This window comes from Mustela putorius, unplaced genomic scaffold, assembly GCF_011764305.1.
Source record: "Mustela putorius furo isolate JIRA1106 unplaced genomic scaffold, ASM1176430v1.1 tig00000765_pilon_pilon_pilon, whole genome shotgun sequence".
NCBI classification, from domain to species: Eukaryota; Metazoa; Chordata; class Mammalia; order Carnivora; family Mustelidae; genus Mustela; species Mustela putorius.
Genome location: NW_025421470.1, coordinates 283,763 through 297,187, shown reverse-complemented (window position 1 = coordinate 297,187; position 13,425 = coordinate 283,763). Strand labels below are relative to the sequence as shown.

Sequence of the window (13,425 nt, the reverse complement as noted above, 5' to 3'; positions counted from 1 at the left end):
GTCGCACGCCCAGCCCTCAGAGGGAGCCAGTCTTCTTAGGTTCTGGGGATGCCGTCTCATGGGCCCTGACGTAGAGTCAAGCAAACATACGTAGTTTTATGTCCCCCCATTTTTGCTCATTTTTAAAAAATACAAAACGTGTTTTCCTTTAGGCTCCTTCCAATGCTGTCTTCTCTGCTCACCCTGGGGTGGGACCACAGGGGGCCACGCCTGCCCTCTGCTCCATGAGGCTCTGCCATGGGCTGGGTCCCTGGGACCTCCCCTCTGAAGTGGTGTCTGGCCTTGGCTTGAGCTCTGGGCTTGCTTGGGCCACCCTCACTTTGTACGTGTGCCGTTGCCTGGCCCCAGCTTCCCCTCCCCCCTTTCCTGAGGTCCCTGTGTCTCTTTCTGGTGCCCGCGTCCCCAGGTGTGCATCCACCTCAGTCCCTGCCCAGGCCATGCCCACTGGTCCAGCCTCACCCCTCCTCTGCATCTTTTCTTGTGGTTCTTCCCTTGGGGCTTGGGAGCTGATGGGTCATAGAAGGTCTTTGTCTGTCTTTCATACCTTGCCTGGAGTCTGGCACAGCGGGAGGCCGGGCGATGGGCCCAGGGTGCGTGGGGGCCCGGTGTGGGGCAGACAGACCAGAAGGGGCACCCAGGTCTAATGTGCCAGCCTGCGTGGGGCTGTCAGGCTGGCTGAAGGCTCTGTCCTGGTTTGGGAGGAAGAGAACTTGGTCGTCCGTCACACGTGGGATTCCTGTTGCCTCCCTGTCCTTCCGTGTTGGCGAGTGTCCTACGGCACGGCCTTGAGGTGCCGGCAGCCCTCTCCCCTGCGAGGGGTCAGGGTGTGGGAAACGTAGAGACTCTGGGAGCTGATCTGCCTTTCTGTTTCTCTTGCAGCCGAGCTGAAGGAGAAGTTACAGTTAGAGATGGAGAAGAACGCACGGATGCTAGAGGTAGACGTCGTTAGCGAGGTCACTCTGCGTGTGCGGCGTTCCCCTTTCCTGTCCATCGCCCCAGCCGGCCCGGATTCAGACAGCATGATTCAGACAGTGCAGTCAGAGCTCTGATTGAACGTGCCGGTAGAAAACACATGCCTTTTGCTATAAAGGGAGAGCATTCTTTCCTGTGTACAGGGTGTTAGCGCGGCTTGTGTGGGGGCTCACGCGTGCTTCTGCTGTCACAGGAAGCTCTAGCACCCTGAGCTCTGATTCCTAGGGGGCCCCGTGGCCTGGCTGTCGCTGTGCGCCAGACGGACGGACATCCCAGGGCAGGGAGGTGCCCCATGGCAACTGAATAAAACGTGGGGTGCCGGTCCCAGGCACCTCGGGGGAGCGTGTTGGGGAGGGGTGGGGCAGAGCCACCGTGCAGCAGCTGATGCCTCCCCTGGCCCCATGTGCTGTGCTGACCGTGTGTTCTGCGGTGGTCCCGCTGATGCCCCACGCCCCTCCTGGAGAAAGAGTTCTGTGTTCCGGTGGGACGGAGTTAGCTCCTCTCTGAAGACACCCCGCCCTGGATGGTCCATCCTGGCCATGTGTCCCCTTCTCAGGGCCGTGTTTGCGGAAGGGCTGTTGGTGCCAGTGACAGCAAAGGAAGTGGCTAGTGTTGGGGGACGTTAGTGACATGGGGGGACACATGTCTGACACTGGACACGTGGGCGTTTGTGTCCCAGCTGTTCTGATCGGGCCGTTGGCGGAGGACAGCTGTTAGTCCCAGGCTGGAGGCTCGTGCCCCAGCTCCCACCCCTCTGTGCCGGACAGCAGGGACTCATTTCTTAGGGCATCTGGGATAAAGCCAGCCCTTGGCAGAGGTCAGGTGACATCACTGTAGCATCTTGGGTCTTCTGTGGAGGACGTGTGTGTGTGAGAATTACTGAGCATGACTCTGTCCTCGCTTCGTTTCCGGGCAGGGGGCCCTTGCTCTCTCTGCTTCTGTCCCTGTGGGTGGTGGGGGCCACCCAGCTCCTCTGTGACAGTCCAGTCTGGGTGCAGTGACTGTCCACACCTGGTTTTCGAATGCAGTTTAAATTTTTTACCCCAGATCGTCCACCATTGGCCCATATCTTTCCCCTTACTTGGATTAGAACCTGAAGCAAGGATGCGCAGCCGAGAGAGAGTTGTGCTTGGAAAACCTGCGCAGAGAACTGTCGGCAAAGCATCGGTTGGAGTTGGAGAATTTGCAAGACCAGTTTAAGAACGAACTGGCAGAACAGAAAGCTGAATTGGAGAAGATTTTTCAAGCCAAAAATCAGGCTGAATGTGAGTTTCAAGTTCAAACGATCCGGTTTGAAGAGGGGACGTGTGTGTGTGTGTGTGTGTGTGTGTGTAGTGCTAGAAGGACAGTCCCGTGCGGTGCCAGGCCCTTGCTGGGGACGAGCATGTGCATCTCCTTGCCAGAGGGGTGGTGGCTGCGCGTCGCCCACAGCGATGGAGACAGGAGTGGGTCCGCTGGGCAGCACAGGCCCAGCCTTGGGCTCTCCCCTCGGTGAGCACAGGCTTCTCCAGCTCCTTGACCTCCCCTGAAACCTTGCTTTCAGAGGTGTTTGTCCCCGTTCTGTGATGGTCGTTAAGAAAGCAACGCTGTTCCTATTCACGTTCTATTCTTGCCGCCCACCCCACGGCGCCATCACGGTCAGGAGGTGGTGGCTGTCTGGGCTGCTCCCCGGGAGAGCAGAGTACTGGAGCCGTGCTCCCGCGTGGTCGGGAAGGCCACGTGCTCAGGGAGGTGTGTGCCCAGGTGCGCTGAGGACTCTGGAGACCCAGCAGGACGCGGCCCTGAGGCAGCTGCGCGAGGACCTGCAGTCTGAGAGCGGTCGGCATGTGCGGGACTTGGAGCAGAGGCTCCGCGACCAGGAGGCGGCCAAGCAGCTCGAGGTGGGCCGGACGTGTATGTGTGTGTCAGCCACTTGGCAGGGAGGGGAGGCTCTAGAAGGTTCTGGGTGGGATCGTTTCACGTTCTGGCGTTAGCTCTAACTCAGGTCGTAGATTCCGAGCCCGTTGGTTTCTAGTAGATGGAGGAGTGAGGACAGCGTGTGGAGCTGGCGTGACTTATGCTGGATCGCACACACGCGGAGCTGGTGCTCTTTACCAGGGCGCCTGGGACCCAGACTGCAGGCATCACGGGTCTAAGGCCAGGTTCTCTGACCGAGACCCTAAAGAAGCACGAAGTCTCAAGGAGACTGAGCCAGAGACACTTCTGCTGCTCGTGCTTTCAGAACTCTCTTCCAGCAAGACGTCATGTTCCCTCGGTGGGCCATGTGGTCAGGTCTTACGCAGACACCCGAGGGCTTCTGTCCCGAGGGCCATCGGTGCCCCAGCATCAGGCTGAGAAATCAGAGAGGCGGAGTCCGTGTTGGCCTGTGCGTGGATTTCAGAAGAGAACCCAGGAGGACCTTGTGCTTCTGTCCCCGTGGTGTCCACACCCACTCCCGGCCCCCATGCCCCATCCCCCCCATGCTCATTCTTCCTTGCTGATGGGAAAGGAACACGGAAGGGCACCTTCTGTCCTGTCCCTGCATGAGGCGGGCGGGGCCACCCACAAGGCAGCAGGCCGGCCTCAGGGCCACTGCAGGCCGGAGCTCCCATGTCCTGTGTCCCCTCTGGCAGGCCTTGTCCTTCAGCCCTGTGCCCTGCACTTGTACCCACCCACTTGGTGCCTTGGGGCCGCGTGCAGCCTGCCTCCAAGCCCCCCGTGAAGGGCCGAGCTGCACTCAGCTCCGTGGGTGCAGGGTTGGCTCTGTTCAGCCCCGAAGAGACCCTTCCTGGGGTGGGGTGTAACCGAAAAATGCAGAGAACACCCCACCATGTCCCAGGAGGGGGAGGGAGGGACCCCCGGGAGGCTGGTGCTGACGCAGTGTGGGCAGGAGCCTGGCCCTCCCTGCCCCGACAAGGTAGAAGGACGTGTGTCTGGGACAACAGAGAAAGTTTCCGTCCTCACTCAGTGAGGGGAAGGCCAGGCAGCAGCGGGGGGAGGCGCATGAGGAACGAGCCGTGTGCGGCCATGTGCGGCCGCTGTGGCTGGTTCGCTCTTGGCTGCAGGCCTGGGGTCTCACCGCGCGTTCCCCAGAGCTGGGCACAGACCTTCTGGGCTTGGTGTCGGGCGGTGTCTCATGCTGCGCTTCCCTCTTGCAGTTAGAGAGCCTCCGAGCGTCGTACGCCGCGCTGAAGGCCCAGTCGCAGGAAGAGATCCGGCGCCTGTGGTCCCAGCTCGAGTCTCCGGGACGCGACAGTCATGACCCGAGCGGTGAGGCATCTGCTGTTCAGAGCTCAGATCCTCGGAAGCTGACGCGGCGTCTCCACGGCCGTGACAGCTGTTGCATGGACAGCGGCCGGCGTGTGGTTTTCAGGCACAAACCCGAGGGCCTTGGCTTCACCGTGGGGCCGGCCTGCCGGGGGTGGGGGCCGTGAGGTACCTGCGGGGGGGCAGGGGCCGGCGAGGCTTACCTGGCGCGCCTCATCCCGCCACACCCCTGCACCCCTGAGCTCGCCTGGGGCAGGTGCTCTTAGGCTCCTATGGCCCCAAGGGGGCTGCCCACGTTGGCTGGGCCCAGCGGCTCGCCCGGCTCCTCCTATGGACCCTCTGTGAGAGGGTCCCTGCTCACGGGCGGTGCCTCCAGCGGGGATGTCAGGGGATGTGGGCGAGACAGGCGGACTCGTGTGTTCCTCCTGCTGCTCTCCACGTGGAGCCTTTGCAGTCCGGGGGTCAGCCTTGCCGGGCGCACATCGCTGGGGGCCCAGAGCAGGCTGGGAAGAAGGGCCAGAGTCCGTGGTGAGGCCACGCCCGTCCGCTCACGCCTGGTCTTTGCCTCGAGCCTGTCCATGGCGGCGGGTGTGGCTCCCGGCTCTACGGACGCCGCTGAGTGAGCTCTGGCGCTCGGCTCTCCGTGGCCTGTGGGGAGCCTCACACTGGCCTCCAGGGTCCTTCCTGGGACGTTTGTCTTGAAACTCCTGGGTGGTGCTCCATTCCCGTCCACGGTATTGTTAAGCAGCTGGAAGCACCCTCTTGCTGAAAGCGGCGATGCCAATACGTTTACTCACGCTTGGCGTCCACTCCAGTTCTGCTGCTCCTAGCAAAACGCCACAGATGCAGGGCGGGGAGCCACGCACGCTCCGTAGCGGCTGGTGCTGCGCAGGTCGGAGTGGATGGCGTGACTGGGTTTTCTGTCCAGGGTCACCTGCGGCCGGAATCAAGGTGCTGGCGGGGCCCGGCGGGGCTCACGGCGGCTGGGGCAGGATGAGTCCCTGCAGTTGGGGGGCCGAGGTCTTGTGTCCTTGCTGGCCGTTGGCCGGGGCTCTCAGGACCTGGGGACCGCCCACATCCCTGCTCTGCAGCCCCAGCTGCCCGTGGAGACCTGCTGGCATTTCTGGTCTCTGTGATGCCCGCAGCACCAGCCTGAGAAGCGCTATGCTTCTGGGGGCCCACGGGCTCCGCTGAGGTCGCCCCGGCCAGCTCCCTGTGTGAGGCACCCCCCAGCGTAAGCCGCGGAGGGTCCCGCTGCGCCTTCACGGAGGCTGGGACCAGGGCCTTCCCGGAGCGGAGGTCTGCAGTGTGTTCTGATGTGTCCTCCGCGTCTGGCCCGGAGGTGACTGCAGAATTCCTTCCCCTTGAAGCATTCCACGACCAGCTCCCGGCCCGCACGCCTCACGGGGAGGAGCAGGAGCACCGGAGGTGGGACCGGCGGCAGCGGCAGCAGCGAGAGGAGTCTGTTCCCGAGTCTGCACAAGTCAGGTGCACGGGGCCTTTCGTCTTTGCTGTGTGCTCAAAATACGGGGCCTTTGAGCTGAATCGGAGTCTGCTTTTATTTGCGGTTTCCTGCCCGTGGAGACCGGGAGCCTCGTGTTTTAGAAACAGCTGCCGCTTGAGCCTCGAGCAGGAGAGGGTTCAGACAAGGAGCCACATGGGACCTGCAGCTCCGGGGTCCCCTCTGCTCCAGCACGGGGTCCCGCCAGGCGGTCCCACAGCCACGGCCTGCTTGGCCGAGGGCTCCCGTCCTTGACGGGGGTGGGGGGTCACCGTGGAGGGAGCAGGGAGGGAAAGAGCGTATGAGGAGGTTTTAAAACGCATCTTCTCTCCTAGTGCACCCGGGCTGTCTCTAGAGGAGAGGACTGGAGAAGGGACAGCGCACCTCGAGGGACCCCGCCTTCAGCCGGAGGTGACAGCCCCTCTTCCCTGCATGGAGGGAGCGGACGCGGAGCGCACGTTTCAGGAGCGCGAGGTGCTGGCGTTTGCGGGTGTGGCCGGTGACCGCCCCTCGGTCTCCTCAACGCCTGTCAGCCCCAGGGCTCCAGACTTTCTTTTTCTCGTGACGAGGACTTGTAGGCTCTACCGTCTCAGCCACTCCCGTGTGTCCAGTGCAGCCTTGTCTCTGGTCACCGAGCACTGCACCCCCAGACTCTGTTCTGTGACCGGAGGCTCGTGGCCTCTGACCCTCCCTCTGTTCTGCCCACGCCCACCCCCACCCCCACCGCTCTGTGTCCGTCTGCTGGGTTAGCATCGCACGGGGCAGTGACGTCCCGTGGGGCGTGTTTCTCTCCGACTTATTCCGCTTCTCCCCTCGGGCTGCGTCCACGTCCACGTCCACGAGTGGCTCGTCCTTCGTGGCTGAGGAGTGTTCGGTCGTGTGTGTGCGCATCCCCTCGGTCCGACCGACAGTCCGCGATGCACGGGCTGTGCGCACTTGAGATGTGGTGTCCTGTCTCCTGAGCATCCCTTTACTTATGGTGATGCGTGGGGTGTCGGTGGCCCGGGTCTCGTGGCCGTCACCCCGGGCAGGTGGTGTGCGAGATGACGGTGGCCCCATGAGGACAAGCGTCCGCATCGGTGGTTTGCAGTCACCCTGGGTGGCCGTCACGTGTGCATCTCGGAATGGACGGTTACACGGCAGAGATGTGTCTCCTCAGAGACACGTCGTCTGGAGGCCGGGAGTGGGAGCTCGGGGCTGTTCTCTTGAGCCCCGTGTCCTTGGCTTGCGGTCGGCCGCCCTCAGGCTGCCTGGTCAGGAGGTGTGTGGTGTGCCCGGTGTCCCGGTGTCCAGATGGCCCCATTTTGATGCGTTGGAGGTTCAGACTTCGACATGTGGATTTTGGGGTCACAGTTGATCCTGTTCAGCTGGCCGCTTCCGGTTTCCCGTGGTTAATGTCCTTTTCCTAGAACTGTCTTTCTGCCTGCGTTGACTTCTGGGGACGGGGGCGCGGTGTGGCGGTGGCTCCCTCTCTTCCACTTCCTTTCTTGTGTGTCCCGCTGGGCGTGGTGTGGCCGCCACGGCAGAGCCTCCGGGTCCTTGTCCACGGCCCTGTCCTGCCCTCTGGGCCCCCTGCCTGCTGTCGTCCTGGGGTCCCCCTGCATTCTGGTCGGACGGTCCCTGCACGTGGTCCCGCTCTTGGCTGCACCTGTTCCCCGGTGGAGACCAAGGGCGCGTGAGGGGAGCCCTCTGAGAGCTTGTTCCGTTCGCGTGTGTTGGGCGTGTGTTGCGTGTCCTCCGCCTGCGCCGTGAGCCGCCCTCCATCCCGCTGATCCTCTCTCCTGTGTGCGCCGCCCGCAGCGCCGGGGCCCTGGGAGCTGCCTGGAGCTTTCAGGGAGCAGCTCCAGCGTGTGCGTCCACCGTTCCCGCTGGCCATGCAGGAGGGCCTTGCGTCAGACTGTCCCTCCGCGGCCCAGAGGCCGGTCCTGTCTGCACTTCTCAGCGTCCGCCATGCGCTTTCCTGGTGGCTCTTGTGAGCTGTGTTTGTCTTCAGGAGTGAGCGTCTCATTTCCGTTGGCGTTTTTGATTTCTGGGGGTTTCTTGCTTGTTCTGTCTGTGCCACGGTGCAGCGTTCTCACCCACATCTCTGGAGGCCCTCGGTGCTAAAGGGTTTCTCGTGCTGCCCATGTGCCCTGCTTTCCGTCCGTCTGTCCCTCTGTGTGGGTGTCGGGGTCCCCGTGTCGGTTTTTGGTCCAGGGCTTGTCTTCACAGGTGGCATGAGGCCCCCCCCTGGTGTCAGGGAGCTCCCTCTGGGGTCCAGCCTTAGAAGGCCGGGTCCCCGGACCCCCGACGGCCAGCTTCGGCCCTCGGGTCCTGCGTGCACGCAGCCCCTCTGCCCCGGGCCCCGGACGGTGCTGTGAGCAGTTTGGTCTTCCCAGGTTGGCCGGCCTTGGTGTCTCGAACCTCTTCCCATTGCCTCTCGTGACGTTTCAGGCAGGCAGAGGAGAGCGGTGGGACGTGTGTTTGCGGGAAGTCTGGAGTGTGCGCATGCCTCCTCACACGTGCGCGTGTGGAAATGTCGACAGGCCGCCGTGCCCTCCTCAGGGCGTCTGCGGAACTCCCCCGGGGGTGTGGGAGCCCAGGGCCTCCCGCCGCCGCTGGAGGTCGCCAGTGTGTGCTCCTCGCCGAGGGCCGGCCGGTGTGTCGGCAGTTTGCGTTTCTGTGGTTTCCAACGAGGTCAAACCTGTTTTCACTGAAGCTGAGCGTTCTCCCCTGCAAGCTCTTTCTGCACACCGTGGCTCTCCTGGCCTTGGTCCCCGTCCCCTGCGGTTCGGAGGGCCCCCCCGCGCGCCTTTGGACTCGGTCGTGGCCCTTCTCGCACTGTGCTCACGGGCCTGGGTCTGCGGTCCTGGGTCCTCCCCTGGCCCCTTGCTCTTTGTCCCCGTCCTGAGTGCCGCCGGCTTCCTGCGTTGTCTTCTGACGCTTGGACGTCATTCTCTCATTTCACCGACTCGTCTTTAGAGATCTGGTCTATCTGAGGGAGAGTGAGGCAGCGAGAGGGCGGGAACACAAGCAGGGGGAGAGGGGGAAGCAAGCTCCCGCGGAGCAGAGAGCCCAGCGTGGGACTCGATCCCCGGCCCCTGGGATCATGACCTGAGCCGAAGGCAGACGCTTAACCCACTGAGCCACCCAGGCGCCCCTTTTCTGATTTTAATTTAATTTTAAAGTCTTTGATTTTTCCTTGTCCACCCGAACCTAGTCATTGTCCAGCCAGAGGTGTAGGCTCTGAGCTGGTGAGCTGACCCCCTCTTTCCAAACAGCAGGTCACTCTCTCAGGCCTGACCTGTTAAAACACAGCCTGTGTGCTTAGCTGTCCCCGGGGCACAAGTGCGTTTCTGGACTCGATTCCTCCTGTCACTCAGGTGGTCCGTTTGTGTAAGAGCGCAGAGATTCGAGTCTTGCTTTAAAAGATAACGCAACCTTGTCGTGAGCTGGAAGTTGAGGTCGGTGTGATTGCTCCGTGGTACTTGAGGAAAGCGGGTTGCCTGGCTGTATTTTAAGGGGAACAGCAGAGTTTAGCACGTGCCCTGAGCCCTTGCCTAGTTTCCCGCCTCCCTGCCTTCCCTCAGGGTACTTGGGCTGGGCTTGTTGTCGGGTGCTTGCAGCAGGGCCCAGACACCCCTCCCTTGGGGGCCCCTTCCTCTTGGGGGCAGGTCCATGTCCAAGCAGGCCAGGCGTGTGTCCGCCTCCAGAAGGGGAAGTGCAGTGGGGAGACACAGTGTGGGGAGTGAGTATGCTGGGGCCCTGCAGCGGAGCAGGGTGTGTTTGGCCGAGGCCCCGGCCCTGGGAGGAGGGGGTCTGCTGGTCAGGGCCTGCGGCAGTTCTTGTCCGTGAATGTTCTGGTCAGGCTCGCGGCGGCGGCCTGCTTGGCATCCCTCAGCTGGGGCTCCGTGTCGGCCTTGGTGAGGACAGCACAGGGGTGAGGCGGGCTCTCCAGCCGGTGGTGTGCCCCGTCTCCTCCCGGCGGTGGTCTGCCGCCTCCTGAGTTACTTGGATCCCCGGAGGTGACGCGCTGCGGATGGAGGAGACGGCGTGAGCGTGCGCGGCCCCGCGAGGGTTCCGGGGGGCATTGACTGGGTGACGGGCTAAAGAGACCCCTTGTAACTTTTCTGTAACTTTTCCTGTGTGTGATTTTCCCTGCATCTGTACGCGCAGTTGGAGGAAAACCACCGGAGCCCGTCCTCCCTGGAAGCCCGGCAGCAGGTGGGCCACGAAGGGACCCCAGTGTCGGACGGGGAGCAACGTGTGGGGCTCTCAGAAGGGCCCAGAGAAGGTGTGTGAACCTGTGGTTCGGCCCGCAGGGAGCGATGTGTGGGAAGGTTTGGGGCTCCCACGTGGGTTATCGGGACATCCCGGGCCTCACGCCACAGACCTTCCCTGGTGGTGTCCTCAGAGTTCGGAGCTGGGCTCGGGCCTGACCAGATGCAGCGCCGGGGGTCCCAGGAGATGGGGGTGGATGAGAGGCGGAGGTCCTCCCAGCAGATGCAGCAGAGGGGGACAGGCAGGGGCCCCACTGCGGAGGGGAGCCGGTGCGAGGCCAGCCCTGGACACGGATTCCAGGACGGGGGGGCGCTGTTGCCACGCCTCGTAGCGCAGGGGTGGTGAGGTGGAGGGTCCCAGGGCGAGGGTGTGGGGGCCTGGCTCCACGGTGAGGGGCTCTGACACGACTTCCTGCTCTGGACAAGGGCTCCCGTGGAGCTGCTGAGACGGGCTAAGAGAAGGACCGTGGCTCGTGAGTGCCAAGGTCACGTTGACTTGGCTTCTGCCTCTTGCTCTCGTCCCAGTGCTGGAGCTTGTTCTCAGCTGCTGCACACGCGGTGGCCACTGGCTGCCGATGGGCACGCGCGGTGCTCTTCTGGCCGCCGCTCAGCTCATTCTTTTTTTTTTTTTTTAAAGATTTTATTTATTTATTTGTCAGAGAGAGAGAGCGAGAGCGAGCACAGGCAGAGGCAGAGGGAGAAGCAGGCTCCCTGCAGAGCAAGGAGCCCGATGTGGGACTCGATCCCAAGATGCTGGGATCATGACCTGAGCTGAAGGCAGCCGCTTAACCAACTGAGCCACCCAGGCGTCCCCCGCTCAGCTCATTCTTGAGCCCAGGGAGGGGACGAGTCCTGAGCTGACCGTCCCGGGAGGGGTCCCCCCGGCCTAGCTCCCCATAGCGGAAAACAGTCCCTGATACCCCACTGGTGGCCCAGGGTGGGCCCTGAAGGGGTGCGGGCCGCTCAGGACGGGGCAGCCCAGGGTGCGTCGGCCTGGGCTCCCCCAGGGCTTGGCAGAGCTCCAGGTGTCTGTGGTGCGAGGCGCCGGGCCCCGTGCTGTGTGTGGTGCCCTCGAGGTGCCTGACTCTCCCCCCTGCTTCTCGTCCCTCCCAGAGCTCGCTCGGGCGCCTCTCCCGTGTGTGCCGGACATGGCCTTGCAGGTGGAGGCCGAGGTGGCAGCCAGAGTCTTGCGCTTGGAAACTGAGCACAAGCTTAAACTCTCGCTTCTTCAGACGGAGCTCAAGGAAGAAATCGATGTCTTGAAACTAGAAAACGGAAGTTTACGCGAGAAGCTGCAGCAGGCGATCAGCGAGAAGGAGCACTGGGAGAGGGTGAGTGTCGCTCTGGCTTCCGCGGCGGCAGACTCCTGCCAGGGCCCCGCTGGTCCCCGCGCTCCGTCTCCTGCCGCCTGCGGCACAGTTGAGCGAGTGCAGAAGTGGGGTCAGGCCAGGGCCCCGCTGGTCCCCGCGCTCCGTCTCCTGCCGCCTGCGGCACAGTTGAGCGAGTGCAGAAGTGGGGTCAGGCCAGGGCCCCGCTGGTCCCCGCGCTCCGTCTCCTGCCGCCTGCGGCACAGTTGAGCGAGTGCAGAAGTGGGGTCAGGCCAGGGCCCCGCTGGTCCCCGCGCTCCGTCTCCTGCCGCCTGCGGCACAGTTGAGCGAGTGCAGAAGTGGGGTCAGGCCAGGGCCCCGCTGGTCCCCGCGCTCCGTCTCCTGCCGCCTGCGGCACAGTTGAGCGAGTGCAGAAGCGGGGTCAGGCCAGGGCCCCGCTCGAGCCGAGGCAGGGTCTGGCTCCTTGTTCCCCTTTGCCCTGCCTCCAGGTCAGGGGACTGGCTGGACGTCCTCAGACGGGCGGCAGGCTGGTTGGCACGGCCGGCGGCAGGCCCCGTGTGCCTTGGGGCCCCCAGTGGTACTGGGCTCCTGAGCTCTTCTGCTGTCGGTTGTGTGGCTGTGGGGTGTTCCGTGGGCGCGCGGAGAGCCTGCGCAGCACCCCCGCTGGCAGAGGTCTGGCGTGTGGGCCTCCCCCGGACTCCTGGCGCGTTTCACTGTATACGCAGCGCGGGCAGTGGCTCGTCTTTGGGTCGGAGTTGTTAGAGCGGAGTCTATTTCGCCAGCGTCCTAAGTGTTCAGCGAGCTAAGTGTCCCCCCGACTTCACACTTCACCCCGTAGCATTGTGTGAGCCGCAGCCGCCTTCCCGTTCATCAGTGCCGTGTTCAGCCTTCACGCACGTTCCGTTGGCACGGCGGACCCTTTTCTGTCCGTTTCACTTGGAGTCTCTGCAGACCACCTGGACTTAGTGCCGGCGCCTGTGGGTTGAGGGCTCAGTCCCGGGACACTGTCCCCACATCAGGAGCCGTTGGCAGTTACTGGGTCCCCAGGTGATCCACGGATCTCAGTCCGACTCGGCTTTGGAGTCTGGATAGTCCCCTGCCCCTCACGGCCCTTTCAGGCTGTCGCTCAGGGAAACAGTGTCCTAATACCAGTGTCTTAGGACGGAGGCGAGCGAGTGACCAAAGGGAAGAGAGGCGTGGGGTGAGGTGTGCGTGGTGGGTGGCGTCCACGCCCGCGCCTGTCCTGCCACCGCTCAGCCCCCCACGTGTGCACCCGCCTGGCAGCTCTCCGAGGCCCACCATTTGGGAGTTTTTACGGAAGCTCCGTAACACAGGCGTGTCTGAATCACCGGCCGTTGGTGACTGAACTCCGTCTCCGTCTCTCTTCTTCGGAGGTCGCGGTGGAGCTGGAATTTCCAACCCTCTAATCTTGCCCTGATTTTCTGGGGACCAGCTTCCACCCTGAAGCCACCCAGAGGTCCTCAGCCACACGCCATCTCGTTAGCATACAAAAGACACTGATCGTGCCAGAAATTCCAAGCGTTTTAGCAGCTGTGTGTCAGGAACAAGGGACCGAGACCACATACTTTTTAACATATTACACGTGTGCTTAACATATAGTTGATTATGTTTTTTAAGATTTTATTTATTTGAGAGAGAAAGAGCCCAAGTCGGGAGGTGAGGAAGAGCAGAGGGAGAAGGAGACTCAGACTCTCTGCTGAGCAGGGGGCCGACCCCCAGCTCGATCCCAGGACCCCAAGACCATGACCTGAGCTGAAAGCGAATCGTTGACCGACGGAGCCACCCAGGAGCCCCTGCAGTGGAATATTTTTAAAATCCTTTTTGACAAATCCTGCCTTTTGGTCAGAGTGTTTAGCTTGTCACATTTCATCTCGTTGTTGACCTGGTTGGAGCCGGGTCTACGTTCTACTCTCTTCTGTGTGTGCGTCTGTTTCTCCATTTGCTCCCTGTTCGGATTATTTGAGTATTTACTTGGATTGTTTGGATTTATTTGGATTATTTTATATTTATTTGTATTATTTTTAGAATTGGGTTAGTTAATTGGACTGATTAATTGAATTGGATTAATTTTTAGAATTGATTTTAATGTGTCTGTTGA

The 13,425-nt window shown here is 62.3% G+C and overlaps 1 protein-coding gene across 1 annotated transcript in view; it reads left to right on the top strand.

The window, feature by feature from the left end:
- PCNT (pericentrin) overlaps positions 1-13,425 on the top strand; it is a 112,484-nt gene that overhangs the window by 17,161 nt on the left and 81,898 nt on the right. The window contains 8 exon segments of the mRNA XM_045084283.1: positions 880-935; positions 2,063-2,237; positions 2,716-2,852; positions 4,110-4,221; positions 5,589-5,706; positions 6,055-6,130; positions 9,875-9,992; positions 11,092-11,309. Of these exon segments, the coding sequence (XP_044940218.1) occupies positions 880-935; positions 2,063-2,237; positions 2,716-2,852; positions 4,110-4,221; positions 5,589-5,706; positions 6,055-6,130; positions 9,875-9,992; positions 11,092-11,309 (1,010 nt within the window).